At 37.9% G+C, this 22,500-nt stretch overlaps 2 protein-coding genes across 3 annotated transcripts in view; one reads left to right on the top strand and one right to left on the bottom strand.

The window, feature by feature from the left end:
• The window catches only part of LOC146488818 (protein kinase C iota type-like), a 21,783-nt gene extending 14,088 nt beyond the window's left edge, over positions 1 to 7,695 (top strand). For both annotated transcript variants that reach the window (XM_085113924.1, XM_085113931.1), the window contains 12 exons: positions 1 to 112; positions 462 to 533; positions 805 to 902; positions 1,142 to 1,228; positions 1,706 to 1,755; positions 1,851 to 1,936; positions 2,555 to 2,642; positions 2,857 to 2,982; positions 3,298 to 3,377; positions 4,350 to 4,439; positions 5,213 to 5,328; positions 6,097 to 7,695. The exon at positions 1 to 112 is cut by the window's left edge and continues 55 nt beyond it. In XM_085113924.1, the coding sequence (XP_084970050.1) occupies positions 1 to 112; positions 462 to 533; positions 805 to 902; positions 1,142 to 1,228; positions 1,706 to 1,755; positions 1,851 to 1,936; positions 2,555 to 2,642; positions 2,857 to 2,982; positions 3,298 to 3,377; positions 4,350 to 4,439; positions 5,213 to 5,328; positions 6,097 to 6,184 (1,093 nt within the window). In that variant the 3' untranslated portion in view covers positions 6,185 to 7,695. The remainder of the gene's footprint in view (positions 113 to 461; positions 534 to 804; positions 903 to 1,141; positions 1,229 to 1,705; positions 1,756 to 1,850; positions 1,937 to 2,554; positions 2,643 to 2,856; positions 2,983 to 3,297; positions 3,378 to 4,349; positions 4,440 to 5,212; positions 5,329 to 6,096) is intronic.
• Positions 7,696 to 10,543: 2,848 nt separating this feature from the next.
• LOC146488817 (uncharacterized) lies at positions 10,544 to 19,264 on the bottom strand. Its single transcript, XM_085113879.1, has 9 exons — positions 19,019 to 19,264; positions 17,741 to 17,851; positions 16,930 to 17,004; positions 16,147 to 16,293; positions 15,338 to 15,478; positions 13,982 to 14,703; positions 13,195 to 13,366; positions 11,625 to 13,123; positions 10,544 to 11,337 (listed from the first exon to the last, which is right to left on the bottom strand). The coding sequence occupies exons 1-8, from the start codon at positions 19,220 to 19,222 to the stop codon at positions 12,926 to 12,928; spliced, it is 1,770 nt and encodes a 589-aa protein (XP_084970005.1). The 5' UTR covers positions 19,223 to 19,264; the 3' UTR covers positions 10,544 to 11,337; positions 11,625 to 12,925.
• Between the last annotated feature and the right edge of the window lie 3,236 nt (positions 19,265 to 22,500).

Below are 22,500 nucleotides of genomic sequence, written 5' to 3'. Positions count from 1 at the left end.
TCAAGGTTCCAAAGCAAAGGAGGCATCATCAGGAAGCAGTTTCTTGATTTCTTTGAATGACTTCACACTTCTCAGAGTCATAGGCAGAGGAAGCTATGCTAAAGTATTACTGGTCAGTCACAGTTTTTATCAAGAAATATTATTTAATTATCATGATCAATCTCTTAAGCGTGATAAGTGAAAGTCTTTAGATGTGAAACGAAATGATAATGCAGCCACTTCCGAGTTGCTGTGAGCCTAATATGAGAGCGAGGCTTTGTGCAAAGCTTTTCATATGCAAATTAATGTTTGTTTGCATATGAATGAAAACTAATTTTCACAAATAAAAACTTTGAACTTGGCCTCACTTTCATGACGAGGCTCAAAGCAACTCAGAAATTGCCTTTATAGTTAGTATGTGCTATTTAGACCATCAGTTGACCTGCGTCTTTTTGTTTGTTGACGATTGTTGTTTTTTTTAGGTGGAGTTAAAGAAAAACAAAAGGATATATGCCATGAAAGTTGTCAAGAAAGAACTTGTTAATGATGATGAGGTTTGTTGGTTTCAGAATGTGAAGTTTTGAAGTAAAATTTACCCATTGAACTCAGTTAGCTCAGAAAATGTGTAACAGCTTGTGATAGAATTTTGTCAACCATGATATAATTACATGTACGTTAAATTTCCTTAGAGACAAAAATTAGTTTCATCCTAGAATACCTCCCCACCCCATTCCCCTGCGCAAATGTCATTACCCTTCACCCTTTTTTCTCTTTTATTGTTTTCAACATTTTTTAAACTAAATAAATTAATTTTCTTGTTAAAAGGACATTGACTGGGTACAAACAGAGAAGCATGTGTTTGAACAAGCGTCAAATCATCCATTTTTGGTTGGACTTCATTCATGTTTTCAAACGTCCAGCAGGTACATTGATATTGTAGTTTATCATGTTCTGATTACGTGTTCATCACAATAACAGAGGCATAACGATCCATTTTATAAACTGTATATCACACTTGAGATCAGAGGTCTGTGGTTTCAGTTTGCAGTGCTCTCCACACCTCTAGCCCAAATCAAGCAGACCCTTTGCTCCAACTCTCTTCATCGCTTGCTTTAAATTGCACTTTTCACAGTGTTTGATGAGTTTTTATTTTGTTTTCAAGGTTGTTCTTTGTGATTGAGTTTGTCAGTGGTGGTGATCTTATGTACCACATGCAACGACAACGGAGACTACCTGAGGACCATGCTAGGTAATAAATTATATTTTTCATGTATGCATATGTGCATATATTAAACTGTTTTTCCCTTGAATTCATAAATAATTTATGAATTACATGGTCTGTGTGTGTGTATAATATTTTTCTCATGTGTGCATAAATTACAATATATAGCTACAATGTACATTAAATAGGCCATTTCCGAATTGCTGTGAACCTCACTATGAAAGCGAGGCTAAGTGCAAAACTTTTCAAATGAAAATTAGTTTTGTTTGCATATGAATGAAAATTATTTTTCATAACAAAAACTTTGCACTTAACCTCGCTTTCATAATGAGGTTCAAAGCAACTCAGAAATGGTCTATTTTGTAAGTTGTTTTATACATGTGTACATTTGTACATTATTTAAACTTGAGTATCCATAAAATGATGACTGGTTTCTACATACATGTGCAAATTACATAGCATGAACGTTTAAAAACTTTAACTGACTCAAATTTTTTTGGACAGGTTTTATTCTGCAGAAATATCTTGTGCCCTCAACTTCTTACATGAAAGAGGTAAGTAAATAACTGTGTGTAGTTTTGTAAATATATATTTGAAATCCAAATTCATTCAATTACATTTTAATGTCTGTCACTGCTTATTGTTTTAGGAGTGATATATCGTGATCTCAAGCTTGATAATGTACTGCTTGATTCTGATGGTCATGTGAAACTGACAGATTATGGAATGTGCAAAGTAAGTAAATGTCTTGTTTGTGAAGAAGTCACAGATTGTGAAATTTACATGACATAGTAGGTTGCTATTGGAGGAGTAGGTGTACTGATGCAAAAAGCTTGTGGCCATTTTGCACTGGTGCTACAAGCATTGTTTTTGATGAGTTTGACACATCAAAATACAAGACTTGTTCTCCCTGTAGTGAAGTTTATTAATTAAAACCAGGTAAATAAACCTAGTAAATGAACTAAGTTTGGGTCTTATCGACTAAGTTGACAACTTGCAACTACTGTAAAGGTAATTTGGCCACCATAAAGATTTTCAATTGCTGATGTTTCAAGTATTCTTAGCCCTTCATCAGAGCAAATGTACAAAGCAGCTTTGCCCCACCGATGCGCACCACAGCTTCTTTAGAAACAAAGTAAACCCTCTTATCTAGTACTTAGTAAATGAACTAGTTAGCTTGCTGCAAGTCTTCCAGTAGTTTGGTCATTAAAGCGTAGAACTGATGTATGAAAGGTCATTACTTTGATTCCGGTGGGGAACTCTGAATTTTTTCTTTGTCCCATACACTTGTAACATGCCAAATACCACATCCTTGGTAGCTCAGAATTGCTTCATATATGATTGTAACTGCAGGAAGGTCTCCGTCCTGGTGACACAACAAGCACATTTTGTGGAACACCAAACTACATCGCTCCTGAGATTCTTAGAGGAGAAGATTATGGTACGTAATGCAATTAGAGGAATTTTTGTGGAAGCAAATATGCAGAATCTGTTTTACATGACATTGGGATAGTAGGCTCATTACAATAAAGAAAATTGCTCATTGGATGATATTTTTTTGTTGTTATGCATTACTAAATTATCTGATCCAACATGACAAGAAGGGTGTGACAACATGTAATGAGAATTTCTATATTAATCTTTGTTGGCTATAGGTATCAGTGTGGACTGGTGGGCCCTGGGAGTCCTGATGTTTGAAATGCTGGCAGGAAGATCACCATTCGATGTTGTAGGGAGTGCAGAAAATCCTGATCAAAATACAGAGGATTATCTCTTTCAAGGTTTGACTTGTCGCATAGCCTGTGTGTCCGACACTAGAAAGGGGAAGAAAGGAGAAGGGGAATTGGGTGCGACGTGCGAGGGGAGAAGGGAAAGTAAGCTTACTTTCCTCTCTCCCTCACCCCACTCGTGCGTCGCGCATGCGCCCTATTCCCCTGTGCTAGAAGCTTGAAAAATGAGGAAAAGACTGGAATTGAGAGAGCAGCCGAAATCGATCCTATGTTGCTGCTGTCGTTGTTTGTTTTTCTGTTCTTTAACTGATTGAAGTAAGTACTTGAAGGTAATTGGAGTTTTTTTTCTTTTTTGTCGTTATCCAGTTATTCTAGAAAAGCCAATAAGAATTCCTAGGTCTTTGTCTGTCAAGGCAGCGTCTGTACTCAAAGGATTCCTTAACAAGGTCAGTGTAGCTAATGAACCCTAATTTCCCATACTCACTATATTGCTTTCTATAATATTGTTATGTACCGTGAATGTGAACTGAAGCCGTAACTCGCTTTTTGAAGGGCCCAGGGGCCCGTTTCTCGAACGTCCCGGTAACTTATCGGGCCCGATAAGTATATTTTTGAACGTTTTTTCGCTGATTACATTGCGATTACAGACATGGTACTTGGCCAATGTTTTCATAGAATTATAAGATTTTAAAATTTAGTATTCAAAGCTAACAAAAATTGACTTCTGTTAAGAAACATTTATCGCCAAAGACACTTACCGGGCTCGGAAAGAAACCCGGGACTTTCGAGAATCGGACCCCAGGGCTCGAGACTAACGGTAGCCAACTAGTCACAGACTAGTGAAAATTTAGTTTTGTCGTATCACTAGCCATTTTGGCTAGTGAAATTGTAAAGCACTGCAAGATCAAACAAAAATGAAAATCATTTACGCAAATTGAGAGAAGAGAAAACTAATTAAAACATAGACTGTTAGCGGATTTCAAAGACTTCGCTGCAAGTTGAAAAAGCTAAAAAGGAAACAAACTATTCACTTTTCGAAAATTTTCTGTTACGAAAGCAACAAATGGCAGAATCTGCTTCCTGCCATGTGTGAATGAAAAGTTTGTTTTGGTTAGTAAAATCAGACCTGTTACTAACTAGTGGGCTAGCGAGCTAACAAGTTAGTCTCGAGTCCTGGAACCACGGATTTACTTTCTAGAGAACGTGCTCTTGCCCCCTATTTACAGTGTTCCTTCTAAATCGTTGCCTTACATGATGTCTTCAGCGTGGAAACTGATTGTAATGAGAATATTCTGAATACGTACCAAAAAGTCGAAATCTTTGCAAATCTTCTCAAGAACTGAACAATTTAATTTCCCTATTTGTGTTCATTTTTCTATCTGAACTAGCAAGTGAAATGTTTTTTTCTCTGTCATTAGAACCCCATTGAGCGCCTGGGCTGTCATCCGCAGACTGGATTTGCAGATATAACGTCACATGTATTTTTCCGGACAGTTGACTGGGAACAGGTATGTACACTATAACGAGAAAAGGTCATGAAACCAACTATGCGTACAAGTGAATTGTGTTCAAACATTTGATGTTAGGCACTGTAAGATTACTTGACCAATAAGTGTTGTACACCCTGACCATGGTTGTTATTTCAAGGCTTTATGATTATTACTCTTTATCTTGCTTTCAAACCGTCATTCTGATGTTACCGACCGCGTGAAATTGTATAACATCATTAAACGCCCATTGCCTGTATTAGTTTGTTATTTGGCAATCATCTTGATTAAAGGTTAAAAACACCCTGGGCTCGATTTTTCAAAAGCCGATTAACGCTAATCCCTGATTAAAAGTTAACCGAGGTTTTCATCTCGCTTGTTAAAAATAGTTTTCACAGTTGCTCTTAAGCTAAAGGTAAAGAAAAGTCTAAATCAAAACTGAAGGGGAGAAATCTCTTGGAAAAATGTTTACTGATTAGTAATCAAACTCGAATCAAACTTCACGTTAACCCAGGATTAGCTTAATCGGGCTTTGAACAACTGGGTCCTGGTTGCTAAAGGTGACTTTTTTTCAAGTAGTATCTGCGTGTAAGGGGCGGCTATGAGTAGGGAGATGTAAATTCTTGACGTTAGAGAACGGACCGCAGGTGTCCCTACTGTTTGCTTTTAAGCGCATTGGGTTTTTCTCCCCTGAGTATAAGAGCCTAATAAAGAAATCAAGTCCCCTGTGTCTATAGGAGCTTTAGAACTCGACGTAATTATTTTCTTTCCTTTTGTTTCCTTTACCTTGCCAGTTGGAGGCCCGTCAAGTTCCTCCTCCGTTCAAACCCAGGATTGAAGATCAGTATGGACTGGGAAACTTTGATCCTCAGTTTACAAACGAACCAGTAGTTCTAACACCGGATGATCCGTAAGTTGTACCTCTGGCTTTACAGTTATTCTTGATTATTATTCAGGATCATTTTTCTTTTTAATTTCTTGACGCGTCTTATAAGTGAGAAATAAGTAATTAAAAGCAAAGCGTAACATCATTGTATCTGTGAAAACATTGGTAAAATTGGAAACCACACGGGTAAAGTTGAATTTGACTGGTAATTGAGGATTAAACAGTTTTACAATCGTTTCAGAGCGCAAGAACCACTATCTCCGAGACACGCAAACTACTCTACACTGCCCAAGTGTATAAATTTAAAACAAATATGGGGAGCCATAAAACTTTGGAGAAACCTGCAGAATGCTACGTAATCCTGTGGTAGACTAGCATTCCACTTAATGCTGGGTATCCTGTGATGGACTTCCATCCCATCCTGGGGAGAGTAGCAATACTCCTAGGGTATCTGGTGATGAACTAATATCCCTTCCAGGAAGGGGGAGGGGAACAGTAAAGCTCCTCGTTTCTTCTTGCGACAGAAACCAGATTAAGCTTTTTCCCCTGTACCAAACAAATTTATCCTAATTCTTTTTAATCCTCCTTTGTAATATAAGTGTTTATTGTTTTTTATGTATTGTACTGAATCTCGTTGTACGTGTGAAAAATAAAATTGAATTGAATTGAAATTGAATTGTACTCTGAAGCTCCTTTATGTAGAAGAACTTTCAGAATACTGTAGAAGTCCGCAATTATGAAAATGTTGTGATGTCAATAGATAATACGTTTTTTTCTCTGTTTCGCGTACAGGAAAGTCCTAGAGACCATCGACCAATCAGAGTTTGAAGGATTTGAATACATTAATCCGCTACTGATGTCTTCTGAGGAATGTGTATAATGTCTGCTGTTTTTGATTGACAAGTCAGTTTAAATTATAAGATCAATGCAGTCACTAGAGATCAGATCACTTTTCACATTGCTTGTATCACGGAAATACTTACATACCACCTGAATTCACAGTAGGATTGAAAACTTGAAACTCCAGACTTCTATATTCAAAACTGAAGAGGTCTAAATTTCAGTCTCCATCTTCTTGAAAACAAACAGCTTTCCAAAAAGTTCACGTCACGTAACTTAAGTTCGAGCCGAAGAAAAGCAAATTACGTTAAATTCAGTGGCAAAATTGTTGAAATAAAAAATAGCTGAAGTAAGTTTTGTTCTGTGTGGTGAATAATAATTTGAGCAAATCTCGGGAATTTGTATTTCTAGCCAAATTGAGTTAATGTAAGAGAAAATTATAATAAGTAAAATCTATTGCTAGGTCAAGCCGTTTTCAATCGAGTGTCGTAAAACCAAAACCAAAGACCAATCACAACAAACGTAAATAACGCAATTAACCAATCAGAATTCGTAGCAAATACATGTAACCGGCGTAACCGGTACCAAGCGTGGGAAAACGCTTGCAAGCAAGTCACGAGTGGTTTTGCTTTTACTTCTCATTGGTTGAAAAAGTGGCGCGAGCTTACTATCAACCAATCACAGAGCGTAGTAAATCAGAACCAAAGCAAACGCGAATTACTTTCGACACTGAATTGGAAACCGCTCTATTAGTTAATTTAGATGATTCACTGCTTTCATTAAAGTAGAGCGAAGAGAGCAGAATTGAAAAATAAAAACAATTAAGATATTTTGAGGATCTGCATTTAAGCGAGGCAAATAAAATAAATGACTGAACGTTTATTGAAATAATAATTGTGATTTCAAAAATAGCTACTTATTACTTAAGTGAGGAGTGAAGGAATACTCTTTGCAATTTAGGTAGTGATTCTGGAAAATTTGTTGAGACGTTTGCCAAGCGTTACAACTTGTTTCTTCTCAAGTTGGGAAAATGCGGATCATTCGTGTTTCAGGAAAATCTTCATCGAATACATTAGCTTGTTTAAAAGCTGTCGCTAAGAATTGAAGAGTAATTTAAGGCAGTGCTTTCCAGAGCAATTAGGATTAATGCATTATGACCTGATTAACTATCTGTGACAACGAGGTATCCTCAATTAGCCATAATTTCAGGATGGGTTTGCAGATCACTTTCTTCAGTTTTCAGCGTTCACATAAGTATGTGAAATTCATCCAGGATTTTGTCTGTTGACTGGTTATGAGATTTAGCTTGTAACAAATCTATTGTCAAATTATTTGTGTGCTTTTCATCATGAAGTCACAAGAATATAGATGCACTTTACATAATCCAATTAGAAACAGTAATAATTAGTAGTTTTAAAGTAGCAGCGCACACCAGGGTTACATGTAAGGGTAAATAGGTAGGGTCTTGGAACTTTTGAATTTGTATCGTACTTGGAAATTGTTTACTATTTTTATGCTGAAGATGTGTTGTAATAAACTCATTTGGTGGAATGATTGACTTCAGTGCTTTGTGTTTTATTTATTTATATCATCATCATCATCATCATCATCATCATCATCATCATCATCATCATCATTATTATTATCATTATCATTTGCACCATGTGGAACACTGAAGGTTGTTTTTTACCAAACTTCAGCCCCGTAATAAGGTTTAAGGTTTTTTTAAGGGTTTTATTTTTATGCACTATTTCCATGGTTTACAACAAAAGGAAATTACAATATGTAAAAAAAGTAACAGCATTAAAGTACATAAATGTGAAAAGTAAAATGCGCGCAGTGACCAAAGGAGCTTAGGCTTTCGAGTTGGTCACTGCCACGTGCAACTAACTGGCGTATAACGTGCAACTAACTAGAGCAAAAAAAAGTAAAGAGTAATAAAAGTGCAATAATAGAAACATACTACAATTTTTACTTAAAAACAATAGAGATGATAATTAATAGTGAGGGCAGTACGTTTTAAATACCCAATATTCATTGGGTATTTAAAAGGTACAATTTGTACTGCTTGTAGAAGCTATTATATGAGAGCTTTTTTAATTTAGAGGGAATTTTTTCCCAAATTTTAGACCCTGCAAATGCAAAAGTGGCAGCTCCGTAATTATTCATTATCCTCGGCCGATAAATATTAAGGTTTGATGCAAATCTGGTGTTGTAGCTATGAACTTACGAGGCAAGAGTTAGCGTTCCTTTGAAAATGTTAAATGGCTTTTCCTCCCGCCCATACTATTTCGTTCAAGATGTTCAGCTCAGTTTGCCGTTGTAATAAAACAATAAAGCTAATATGATTATCGGAAACGACAGCTTTTGAAAATGATTCTGAAAATGGCGACCTGAATTTCCATGCAGCGCTATGAAAACGGTGCTTTGGAAAACGCTGAAGCATATATCGACAAGAAGCAGTGAGCATATATTATAATCTGTAATTTGAAAAGGGGAAGTCCATCACTAAAGATTTATCAAACGAGAGAGACACTACAAGTCTTTATACTTGCATCCCCCGGGAGTGAAAGCGGGATTTACCCCTCCTGATGTGCCGCAAAGTGCAGGCAATTGCAGTAGATCGTACCAGCCTTTCTACAATCCTGACCAAAACCTTTGGGACACTTGGCCCTTTTTTACTCAAAAACATGAAAATCCCCCCCCCCCCCCCCCCCTAAACAATGTTGAGAGTCAGGAGTCAGACAGTGCTCGCAAATCTTGTACATATTATTAACTTCAACATGGTTTGGGTGGGGGAATAAGTTTCTTAGATTCTTTTTGGGACCTTAAACTATCGGTAGTTGTGTAATTGTACAAAAACGTCAAGTGTCCCGAAACCAATTGGCCAGGGTTGTAGGTTAGTACTACACCAAAGTAGTTGATTTCCCGGCCACCTTTTCAGGCCAATGAATTAAAAAACCTTTGGACCAAAAATATCTCAGAAAGACTGGATTTGTCACTACGTAGAACCCATCATATGCACTCTAGACAAATAATTCCACCATACGCTCGCACTAGTGTCTATAAATTTAGCTTCATACCGAGAGCTGTGACACTCTTGTAACAGCCTCCCACAGTCATTCATTGACATAAGCTATAGCTTAAAGCCTTTGTGATGGAGATAAGGAAATTGTAATTTTTGAGGACCGATGCGCTGTGTAAATTATATTGGCAATAGCCAAGGTTACACTCAATAAGTAAAGTGAAGTGAAGTGACCAAGCATTTTAGATTGGCTATCATAAGCATTCTGTTAAATCTACAAATTAATATAGTTTTCCCGTTTAAGGCTTACGAAAGTGCTTTAATAATCCGGACTCCATTCTTTGGGTTAAAAAAAGTGAAGCATTTAATAATCAGCGTCTTCAAACTGAACGACTATTATTCGTGCGCACGCGTATAAAATGTAACGTTTATTTATACGTTGTTTCATGTCCGGGTATTAATTACGTCCAAAATGTCAAGGAAACAAAGGAGACAGTGGTTAAAATACGTCCTTTATTCCGAGTTCATTTGGTCGGCATGCACTGAGCGATCTTCCCAATTTTTTTTTTTTTGACTAACAAAAGACGGATCGAAACGCACCAATCACTTTTTACAGTCTTCACAGCCAATAACATCACGGCTTACTGACAAACGACCAATAACATCTGGACTTCGCTGACCAATCAGGTTAACAACCAGAGACGTATATACCACGTACTGACGTTCCACAATTTACTTGACTCTGAAGATGACTTCCGCTCAGGTTGTCGAAACGTCAGTCAAAGTCACCACAAACAGTCCTTCTCAGGACTACACTCACCCGGATGATCATAATTTACGTACTTATGACATGACTCCTGAGTTCAAACCATTTACAATTTTGGAACTTTTTATAGCAAAACTATTAAAAGAAAGACACTTCCCTATTGGAAAACATTGATTTTCGCAAAAGTCTTGCTAGCTTGCTAACAAGAAACTGATTTTTATTATTTCTGACAGTTATGAAGTGCGTTTTTTATTGTCCTTTTTTTCACATAATTTAATTTTATTGAATGATTATCGCAGGTCCACATCAGCCTCTGGCTGCCTCACTTTTTCCTAACCTGCGTTAAAAAAATAAACTATGTATGTATGTAGATTGAATATTAACAGTGGATGCCCACATCCAAATGTGATCATCGTTTGATCCCCGACTTCGTTGTCAACTTTGGAACTTTTCTTGTGGATTTTGACGGAAGAAAACGTTCAGAACTTAACGGTTTTATCTTAGGGCTCTGTGTTTTTGAAATGTTAATGGATCGTAGTGGACATTGGACAGCCAGAAAATAGTGAATATGTCAACGAATTGAAACGAGAAAATAACTACGCTACATACAGATTTTTCCTGTCACTTTTATTACTTTAAACGATAGGCACCAGGCCCCAGCATACACACACATTCGAATTCTTTCATACATTATTGATAATATTCTCTGTGCGCTTCCTGAAGCTCGGATAACAATATATTTATTGGTTAAAGTGGTTTCCGTTTCACGTTAAAATATGGTTTCCAGAAGTGTTTACTTTTCTATTTCACCCGCCACTAGCTGTAAAGATCAAAACAACGCGTTTTTCGTTTTCCCACCAAGAACTCCCAAATATGGAACTAACATTTTTCGATTGACCAATCGGATGCTAAAATCGGTCTGACTTAAAAAGGAATGTCGATTGATTTCTAGAATGTTCGCAGCCAACAGATTGGAACCAACCAAAAGCCGTGTACGTTTGCTTTTGGTTGCTAAACCAATCAAATTGCTATTTTCCCTTCGTTTTCTTTCTGGTGGTGCCTAATAATTTCAAGGTGAAACGAAAACCACTCTGTTTCCTATTAATTACCACGCTCTTATTAACATTAATTAAACCAATCAGCCCTACTTATTCGAGTACCTACAACAATTTATAATTTATCCAATATATTTGATTACATAGTATCATTATATTAAATATTTTAACATAAATTAAGAAACCAATGAAATTTCTGAATACTATAGCCTATGAGCAGTTTCAGCTTTGTCCAGGATAGTAGAGCAAGTGAACAGGTGAATACATGTGAAAATCACTCAATTTCCGTAGGGAGAGTGTCTTGCCATCTTAACGGAGGCGATTTTTGCTCTCAACCAAGTGTTTCACTTACCAATTGAAGGGGTGTGTGGAATAAGGCCCTAAGTGACTTTTGATGTAAGGTCAAATTCTCCTTTCATTTCACAGGCAAATACAAGGCAATTTGGAAGGAGAATCTTGCAATTTATCAGAGGTTACTTAGGGCTTTGTTCCAGTCACCCCTGGAAAAAAATTATTAAAATTGAAGGGGTGCGTGGAAAAAAGCCCTAAGTGATTACCTTGTTCTTCCTTCTATCACGAGCAAAGGAGAATTTGACATGAGACCAGATGTCACTTAGGGCTTTTTTCCATGCACCCCTTCAATTAAACTCCTGCGGAAATTTCATGCCACACGGTACTCTACTATACATGAGGAGAAAAAAAAAAGAGGGGAATCATAATTCAGATTCAAGGCTTCATTCAATTTTCTTGTTAGCCTCAATGCCAGTTTTCTTCTCGACCCCCTGAAGTTTGGGAGGAGAAGTGCAAACATCTTGACCACATCTGTAAGCTATATAAATTATATTAGCACTTTTCTTTTGTATAATATAAAATATAAGTTAGTAGATCTTCATGAAAAACAAAAAATAACCAACGCAATCTCTCTTTCAAATTGAAACATGATAGTACTGGCCAAAAAATACCCAAAAATAATAATTCATACAATAAAATAATATTTTTGACTCAGCAATTTTGAACCATTGATGTGCTTCTGATGAGCATCTCAAAGCAGCACTTTTGGCCTTGCCTTTGAAAAATATATATAGCATTGTGATTTCATGTGTAGGTAACAAGGCATTCATCTTTTTGAGTTTACATGAAAATTTATAAATCAATGCATGCCTGGGCCCAGTTGGTCAAAGCCCGATTAGGCTAATCCTGGGTTAATGTGAACTTTGATGCGAGTATATTTACTAATCCATAAGGATTTGTCCAAAAAGATTTTTGTCCCTTAGTTTTGCCTTAGACTTTTCTTTACCATTAGCTTAAAATGAGCCTTTAAAATCCTTTTTAATGAGTGAGATGAAAACCTTGGTTAACTTTTAATCATGGATTAGCTTTAATCAGCTTTCGAACAACCTGGCCCTGGACTAAGAGCGAAATTGACAATTTCAGGACCTCTCACTTTTTGGTTTTAGTGTGAAACATGAAACAGCCATTTATTTCTACATGAAAAAGAGTGACCTGCTAAACAGCAGTGACAATGGCTTTCCATGATAATTTTCTGTGAAATAACAAGTGAGGATTAAAATAATATTAATACGTTATAAATAATTAATTTTGCAAGCACCAAAAACTTTAGAATCTCCTACCCACCCTTAGCACTGTGAAGCGACTGATTAACCCTTTCAGATCCAGTATCAACATGTATACTCTCCCCACTGTCCTCCATATATTTCTTATGCTACTAGTTGGGAGAATTTGTCTAAAAATCAAGGCATCTCATCTTTGGTGATTATTACCTTTATTCTCCTGACTTAATCAAGCAGTGACATCGCAAGGAGAAATTCAAAGATATGATGTTGGTCACCACCGGGGCTTTAAAGGGTTAAATTATCATTTCATGATCTTGACTCCATCACCACCACCACTGGACTGAGAAATCATCACACTATCTTAATTTAATTCAGCCATCATGGCAGTGAAATCAGATAAATGCTGATAATCTGGATCATCGGGAACCATGTTCACATAATCTTCATCCTCACACAGCACGTTGGATCCTCCAATCAGCAGTCTGCATGGAAGGCCATCAGCATGGTGGGCGTAGTGCTCGACTAAAGCAGTGACATCTTCTAAAACCGTATTAAACCCCTGTTGGAAAAAGACAGAAGGTTAGGTTCACCATACTGACGGTAAAACCTACAATGCATTACTGAACTCACCTGTATCATCACACCATCTTTGACTTTAACAATCAGAAAGTTTCCAAATCCACTTGGATTGGCCTCCCTGGGCACTCGCATGGTCAGAGCAAAGCATCCTGGCCGACTTTGACTGTCGCGTACAAAGAATGTGCCCTCTTCTGAATGCTCTAGCATTTCAGTTACAAACTCCCTGAAAAAAGAAACAAAAATTCTTAAATTATTAAATATAAGATATCTGGCTGTAATAGATTTACTTTGTATCACATTTAACGTTCCTAAAGAAATATATAATTCCTTTCATGTGTATATATGTGGTTTAAACTCTCCTCTGGTTTAAGATTTTTCAAACCGCAAACAGAGTTAAACCTAGGGGAGATGCGGGTACTTTTCAATGTAAACCACAAAGGCATGTTCAGCACCAAAGGGTATGGTTTTTGTAGCCATTTTGGTCTGAAATGCCGTATAGATTTTAACCTTTTTTGGTCTGAAAGTCTGGAAACAGGTATGGATTTTTAAAAGCCAAGTCTGAAAAAGAATACTGGAAAATTATGAAAATGACATGGGACCAGGGTAAATTTCAGCTTGGAGAACCAAGCCACACACTCACACCAAAAATTGTGAGAAGTACCCGCACCCCCCCCTCCCCCCTCCTCCACTATTTTTTCAGGGCAAAGATTGCCAGAAAATTCCAAATATTTTGCAACCCTTAAGGCTACTGTAAGTACTGAACTCCCAGGAGTATACCTTTTAAATTCCAAGGCGCATTCTAACATTGTCAATAATGATGTTATTTAGCAATACTTACCTTGGAATTCCAGGCAGGTACCAATTTTCATCCTCATGACTGTTACGTTTGGACACAGTTTCGTGTTTTTTGCCGCCTGCTGCTGCCACCAGATTTGGATCTGAAGCAGATTTTCCAAGTGGTGACATCAACAAATCCTGCTGGGTGGGCACGGCAACTGAACTCGACGGTGGCGGAGTCATGGCACGCTCTCGTTTAACATTTGGTGTAGATGACAAAGGACGTTCCTTTTCTCTTTGCACCTGATTGCTTTGCGTTAATTTTGGAGGTGCACTGATTTTCCGGTCTGTTTTTTGAGGTGGAGTGGCATTTGAATTTTTCACTTCTTGTCTTCCCACCACTGCACCCCCATCAATAATCGAATCAGTTACCACATCATCAGAAAGATTTGCCGTTTGTTTCACAGCTTCAGTATTGACTCCATTCCTCTGCGGAAGATTTGACTTGCGCACCTCAGGGGGAGTATGAACTTTTCCAAATGAACTTTGTCTTCCCATTGGAGATGATTGAGGCGAGGATGAAGAGGTTTGTGCAGATGATGTGGTGGGTGTGGCCTGCTGTTTTGATGCTTTTGGTGTGATTTGCTCTTTTGATGAAGTGGGTGTTGCTTGCTCTTTTGATGTGTTTGGACTTTTATTTTGCATCTTTTCTTGTTCCTTTCTCAGCCTAGCCATAACTGCATGCTGAGAATATTCATGCCCCTGTTGGGCTTCAAGCCTTGCCTGAAATAAATTACTGAAGGTTACATTCTATGGTCACATGGGGTACATTGTTTCTACTGCACTGAAAAATCAACTGAACGGCCACAGTAAAAGTAAGAACTTCTTTCAAAATTTTAGAAGGGGGCTTTGGGTTGATTATTCTGGTTTATTGTCAAAGCTCTATTGAGCCTTTCTTCTCTTTTAACCCCCCCCCCCCCCCCCTGGCTGTCTGACCCTTGTGGTCCATGGCTTCAGGAGGGTATAGGGTTCAGTAGGTATATTTCCTAGTTGAATTTTCTTCAGTGTAACAGTGCATGTTATCTGGATGCTCAAAGGGGTGATGTCCAGTATCTGCTCAAAGAGTAGCCTATGAACAGGCTTCCCGGGTGCGCTCAGATGAACGTCCCGTCTGAGCGCGCCTGGGAAGCCTGTTTAGAGACCACTCACAGAGTTGACATGGACATCAACCTGCTGTGACTGGATTGAGTAAGACCCGCTACCTACTGGTTTCAAAAGTAATCAAATCAAATATGATGAATGGTTTCTGTGAGTAGAAATGGTCAAAGTTTTTCTTAATGCTAAACAAAAAAAAGATAAGTGTTTCAGTTAAATTAACAATAAATTTATAACAAAAAAGTAAATTTAATATACCTACCCATCTCCTTCCCTGCACTAATCTCTCATCAGAGCTTGTGTGCATTAAAGGTTCCATTTTAAGCTCAGTACCCTGTGGAAACTTTGAATCTGCAAATGCCAGTTGAAATGCTTTGCCAACCAGAGCTGTTAGATTCTGCACCTGTTTGTGCCAAAAGAAAAAAACTTGTAAGAAAGAAAAATAAGGTCGGAATATTCATTGGTGATAATACAATGGAATCAAATTATGAAATCAATCAATCAATCAATCAATCAATCAATCAATCAATCAATCAATCAATCAATCAACCAACCAACCAACCAATCAATCAATCAATCAATCAATCAATCAATCAATTTATTCATCAATCAGTTGATCAATTAATCAATTTCTTTGACTATCAATCCATCTATCAATCAAACAATCAAGTTACATGATCTTGCGAATGACTAAAAATCCGCCTTCTGGTATTTTTATCTGATTACACGATTGTACAGTCATGCAAGCATGCATGCTAGCTCACATTCACCGGAGTTTTTGCATGTGGGCTTTAATTTCTTCAGGAAACGTTGCTCCAATGTTTTATTTGCTAATTTGCGCTTTGTTTGCAATAAAAACCTATGATTATGGCAAAATTTCTATGTTTATCACAAAATGTTCAGCGCAAAGTAGCAGATAGAACATTGGAGCGACACTGCCTGAAGGAATTCAAGGCCACATGCACAAACTCCACTGAATCTGAAATCAAACAACAACAAAAAAGCGATCCGAAATGTCATTTTTAGGCTGATTAATATGCTCTCAGCTCTTCAATTGTATTGTGGTGTTACCTGTCTAGTAAGCTTTGTCATGAACACATGGCAATGTATAGCTGTCCCTAGTGGGGAAGGATTATGTGACATGTAGGCAAACAGTCTGAACTCTGGATCACATGTGGCAAAAGAAATCCTCTGCAATGCGTGGGCCATTCTAACACGCTGAGACAAAAACAAATATTCATGTTTCTGTGGCAACAACATTTAATTTGCAAGACGTTTTTCAAAACTTTAATCAACTTTTTTGCATTTTCCGCCAAAAAATAAGATAGTTTATCCATACAACTTCCACATTTCTATATCCTTTTTAGCATTCGTAAAATAAATTGGTTAACTGATTTTTCATCTTGCTAGTTAAAAATGCTTTTCAAAACTGATTTTAAGCTAAAGGTTAAGATAAGTCTAAGTCAAAACTGAAAGGCAAAATCTTTTGGAGATAATGCTTAATATTAAACCTGAATCAAACTTCACATTAACCGATCCAGGATTAGCTTAATTGGGCTTTGAACAACTGAGCCCTGGTGTTCAGAACTCAATCTAATGATTTAAATAATTCCCACATTACATAGCATCATCATCCAATCTTGCAGACCTCAATGAAAATGCGGGTTAAATTGAATGTGATAGGGCTACATACCCTCTGAGTTTTGCTGTAATTTTATTTATTGATAGCTTCAATGTTTTTGAAATAAGAACAGTAGGGGGTGAATCTACCCAAGTCAGGAAATCAAAAATAGTCCACTGGTTAAACGGTGTTAAAATAGGTCTGACAATAAGGTCCATATCACATCAACTGACCTGTCCATCAGGTGTAATGACCTTGATTCCATCTTTTGATACCAGAAGAGCAACAGTCACACCTTTCTGAGCATACTGAGAAACAGACACAAGCATATCATCGTAAGCATCTGTTCTAAATTGGGTCTTTATCTTTGGACGAAATTTTGTATTTATATTAGGTTGGTTTTGATAAATAAAAACAGCCCTTAAAGCTTACAAGAGGCCCTCCAAGGGGGGTTCTGGTGTCGCTTGTCGCGTGTTTTAGAGCCTACTTGTCGCCTGTTTCGTTCGAAAAAATGTCGCTGTCGAATTTTTGCTAGAACGGCAAATGTCGTTGTCGGTACTTAAATTTTCGCGATGCGGTACCATAGAAATACATATCAAAATATTTACCCTCGGTTAATTGTCCTTGATCAAATGTGCTGCCTGCAATGATAGTTTTAAATAATTATTATGATACTGTCACTGCCGATACTGGTATGCTTTGTCGCTGTCACAAATTGTTGCGCTTTTTATGTCCGTTCCTGTCGGCTGTCGCCGTTTTGGAAAAAGATTGTCGCCACATTTTGAGGTAATGTCGCCTGTCGGCAAAACCCCTTGGAGGGCCTCTTACAAGTGCTTGAAACTCTTAGACTTAACTAAAGATAATGTAGACTAACATAGCTTTAAAAGCTAGCCCTGGGCTTACTATTTAAGAGTCTGACTGGAAGGATGTTTGCATAGATCTAAGATTTTGGAGTGCAGATGTTACTACACTGTAGTTTGTATTTTTGGAATATCCTAGCTGGAATTAAAATTATCAAATGGCATTCTATTGAATAAATCATACCCTATATTCTCTGAGTTTCTTTTTCACAAATCTTGTTCTTTCCCTGTGGGTTGTTAAGGTAGCCTCACCATTTCCACCTGAGCCAAGACTGACGGCAAAGGTCCCTATGTACTTTGAACAAAAACAAAATGTACAATCTGATGCTGACAGGATTCTACTGGTACCAACTTCAGATAAGAGCACTTCAATGTTGAGCAAGTTACATAGTGTTTTCAATACTGATGAGGCAGGGTGGCCGAGTGGTTAGGGGGCCGGACTTGAAATCCGGATGTCCCGGGTTCAAGTCTTACTCCAACCACCAGCTGGAGTTGTTTCTCGGTAGCCCCGAGTTCAACTCCTTGGACGTGTTTGTAATAGCCAGTTGGTCTGCCTCCTGCCAGTTATTATTTTCAACCATGTTATTTTCAATTTAAATTATTTCTTTGTGAAGTTAAATGCTTGGCCCCACTAGCACTTGTGCTATAATCACTGTCGACGGTAAATAAAAAGTTATTTATCATTATTCATTTTTGTTTAAATTTCTCATTGTAAATACAAGAGTAGCTAGGAACAAATCCCTTTTTTACATGGAGGTGTTTTTTAGAAAGATAAAGCCCTGAAAGGAGATATTTTGGCAAGATTTACGCACAGCCCCATACGTTTATTATGCATACAGTCTTTGTTCAAAGGAAACAATAGGGATAAATACAGTGCGTCGTTGGGATTACTTCGCTTTGTTCCTCTTGGTTTTTATATTTCTTTCTAAGCCCATATGGGCTTTGCCAAAATTTTCGAATTTTGGGTAAAAAATAATATAAGGGAACTCTAAACAAAATTTCTTTAACGCGAATTGTTTGGTTTTGCAATTGATAACCAGTGTAATTTATGAAACAGAATATTTGTTGCTTGAGGCTATTTTTTATCGAACTTACGATATTGAGCAATATAATACTTTTTCTTAAAAAATTAAACTGACAGTACTTAGCTTAGGTATGCTTTAAGAAAGGCCGCTTTGAACAGTGTATACAAATTTCAAGTGGAAAACAAGATAAGTGTTACATCCAGAAGAGCATCATATATTGGATTTCCAAGAGGTACTTTATGGCACATTTAAATCGACAAAAGCCGGACCAGTTTCTCAGCGTGCCTTGACAGACAAACAATTAACATGCATACAGAAGTGAAAAAATACACAATATTAACAAACATGAATCGGTTAGTTTTCGGGTTAAATTTTCGTCCAAATGCTTCGACTTCTATATTTTAGATAGTAAAATAAATGATTAATAGATAAAATACCTGGCAGCTTTGCTTTGGTCCCAATAATTTTGGTTGTTGCTCTGGGGGAGTCAAGTCGACAAATCCCTCCGAGTCAAATCCGTCTACATCATCATGGCCATTCTCACAAGCTGCAGATGACAGATTTGGAGACTCGTTTTCTTTCTGTTGGTCTTTTGCTGTCAAAATGTCTTGTTTCGTTTTATTCTTTCGCTTTTTAAACATTTTTACGAACACTTGGATAACGCGGCAACATCCAAAATTGATTTTTAGGATTTTAGAACAAAGTTGATCTGAGCCTGGGCTCAAGCGGTCAGCAGTTAAGAGCTACCGGAAATTGGGTCACCGGAAGTGGGTTAAAAGAAAACAATAAATAATGGCGCTTACGTCACGCTAATTGTTTTAAAATAAATATTTAAAAATAAATATTCTACGCCTAAAATGGTGAGATCTTATTTGAAATACATTTGGAAGTGTTGATCTTGAAGTTCTGGTAGGGAAGGGTAAAAATTCGAAGTATTTACCACAGTTTATCAGACAGGTCTGATATTTGCCGTAGCTTCCAGAATTTTTTTCTAAAAACCTCGCCTTGTCTACATGTCTGTGAGAGGGCGGCTGGTTCGTAAATACAGGCGGATGTGGCGTTACGCCCGGCCTGGCTTATTACAGGAAGTAATTTTAATAAAAGGGCAACATTCAGTTCTTTTCGTGAAGTCACATATTTGCGAATACCTAATAAACTATGTGTAACAAGTTCAGAAAACTGGGTTTTACTTGTTTTGCTACCAATACTAATCGATGAACGGTTTCTGTGTGACTAACGATCAGGTCATCGATTGCTCGATACCAATCGATGTCAGTTAACTAATTTTATCCATTGATATTGTTTGATCGATTGCTTTTCCTTTCACCGCTTGCCAGTATCGATTGGATACCCTGGGCTGCGAAGAGGACCCACCTTGACTGGGCTAGGGGGGTTATCAAAAACACCACCTATCTCGTGAACATTACCGACAAAATTTTATTGGCTTTAAAATTTGAGTTGACACAGAAAAATTCAGCATTCAGCTAGCAAGAGTCAGCATTGCTAGATAAACAAGAAAAGTGAGGTTTGAACTGTCTCACTGTCATTTTTTTTCAATTGAATTGAATTGAATTGAATTTATTGCTAGTTAGAGGGGTGGCGATGCAATAAAGACACCATCTTTTGAGGTTGAGGAAGAGGGGTGCAGGCAGAGACCACCATCTATTTTGTGGTTTGGTTGGTCCTGTTCGAGCAAAGTAGTTTTGACCACTTCCCCAATGTATAGGAGGTAGGTGAGGTCGCACGCGAGCCACAGGGATACCACAAGGCTGAAACTAACTCTGTCACAGCAGTATACTCGTCACGTCACGAACTCTTTCTCACAAGTGCTTGACGCGGACAAGCCAAAGAACGTGTACGTAGAAGGCTACAAGAATCAAGGACAAAAGGGTTGGACAAATTCGAATTCACGATGTATTTGTAAGCACGCGAGAGAAACACAGTAAGAGAACGAAATAGCCGGTCACCTACCCCCACGCCGTACGATGTTGAGTCCGTGAAGAAAAATGCCTCATGGAACTTCAACATTGTACGGGGGAGGGTGTGGGGGAGTAAAATGTGTCGTAAACAGATAACATGGCTTTTTTAGTAGGTCAAACTAATTTAGCGGTAATTTGTAAGATTTGTCCCAAGACCTTTTGTCCTTGAGGTTACCCCCAGCTCTCTAAATTTGGAAAGACCGCAGCGACAAGACGTTGAGGGATGCCGGATCAGACATGGATCATGCCTGGGAGTCAGTAAATAGTAAGATCAAAAATTATAGAAAACAAGACTGATCCTTACAGCGGGACCACCAATTTGGTGAGTTATCCTTCGTGAGTTACAGCAGTGAGTCAGGTGAGTTATCATATATGGTGAGTTGCGCCGGCAGGATTATTGCTCGGCACGAAGCACGTTTTTGGCGCTGTCTATCTTCTGGTCGCTTCGACATGGATTACAGAAAATGTACCTACGCCCAGGCACTGCGGGTTGTTAGAGGGTAGTGGCATGCACCAGCTTTCCTTTTTACATTTTTTTCGGGTTTGTACACCGTTAATAATAGCAACCAACCAACGTGACATGCGAATGAGGATAATTGTGCTCGTGGTCGGGAGTGGTCAGTAGCGTGCAGCTTCCTTGTGCAAATTTCCCGGGGGGGGGGGGGTACTCCCTTATAAGAGGCTAATGGGGATGCATTTTCACGACTGGATTGACTAGAATGGGGTTGTATTTTCAGTAGAGTTACTAGAATGGGGTCGCACATTTTCGGATTTTTGGGGTAAGAAAAAAAAAAACTAAATAGAAAGTGACTTAGTTGGGATAGCGAAAATTACATTTTCCCCAAAAGTGACTAAGATGGGGTCTATAACTGGCCACAAAAAAAGACTATAATGGGGCAGGGGCTCTGAGAGGCCAGCGGCACATACCCAGCAAAACTGAACCCAAGTACCCTTCCCCCGGGGCAAATTTTCAGGTAATTTTTGACATTTGTAGAATGATAAAAATCTTGAAATGTCCAAGGTGTTGCCAGCAAGATTTTGAAAATTCAAGATCTTGCCTGCAAGATTTTGAAAATTCAAGATCTTGGCGGAAAGATTGCAAAATTCAAGATCCTGCAGGCAAGATTTTTAAACTCAAGATCTTGTCTGCAGGATTTTGAAAATTCAAGATCCGTTTTCGGCAAGATGTTTTAAAAAATTCAAGATCTTGCTTGCAAGATCTTGAAAATTCAACATCTTGCAACTCACAGGCCTTAACTCACCACTGGAAACCGGCACCATTGCTTACTTACTGCCTTGTTTCACCCCGTTACAGCAGTAAAAAACGAGAGCAAAAAAGTTGGATATATAAACTAAAACTGAATATATGTGTTTTTGGTCTTCAGTTTCCGCCTCTTCTATTTCTTTCTTCTTCCTTTTCTCTTCTCTTCTGTCCTGTTCAAGCTATCTTTGATTTCTTTCCTCTTCGTCTTCTTTTCTCTTTGGTTCTTTTGTCTCCACTTCTTCCATCGTGAAGTAAATCTCGCATCTTTTTCTTTGCGTCCTCCTCGATCTCAGTTTCCTCACTTCTCTTTGCTCTCAGTCTTCTCATATACTCTCGCTTTTTTTGCCTTCTTTCTTCTATTTTCTCTGCGCACTCTATTGTTGTTGTGGTTTTACTCTCTGGGATGTATCTCCAACCATTGGTTTGTCTAGTGGCTGGTAGATGTTTTATCACTGGCATCCAATTGTTTCTTCCCCTCATTGATTTTGTTTTCTCTGTTCATAACGACGGATGTTCAGTGCCTTTATCTGCTTGTTGAGAATAATTTCTTTGCTGAAAGAAATGTGATGGTATATTTCCAGCCTGGTGAATGAATGAGAATGATGATTATTCTAGAAAGTGACGCAGGCATACTCGGAAAAAACCTAGTTTAAAACCTAGTTTAACGCAGGCATAC

Source organism: Pavona decussata, unplaced genomic scaffold (genome assembly GCF_977016875.1).
Source record: "Pavona decussata unplaced genomic scaffold, jaPavDecu1.1 SCAFFOLD_8, whole genome shotgun sequence".
Lineage (NCBI taxonomy): Eukaryota > Metazoa > Cnidaria > Anthozoa > Scleractinia > Agariciidae > Pavona > Pavona decussata.
This window is presented reverse-complemented; position numbering and strand designations above follow the sequence as displayed.

What these genes read in the sequence shown, in the direction of transcription:
- LOC146488817 (XM_085113879.1), bottom strand. Translation starts at nt 19,222, where the DNA reads ATGTTTAAAAAGCGAAAGAATAAAACGAAACAAGACATTTTGACAGCA. An exon ending in GACCAAAGCAAAGCTGCCAG is followed by an intron (nt 17,852 to 19,018) that starts GTATTTTATCTA and finishes TTTTGTTCAAAG; the next exon opens with TACATAGGGACCTTTGCCGT. An exon ending in TCATTACACCTGATGGACAG is followed by an intron (nt 16,294 to 16,929) that starts GTCAGTTGATGT and finishes TTTTTGTCTCAG; the next exon opens with CGTGTTAGAATGGCCCACGC.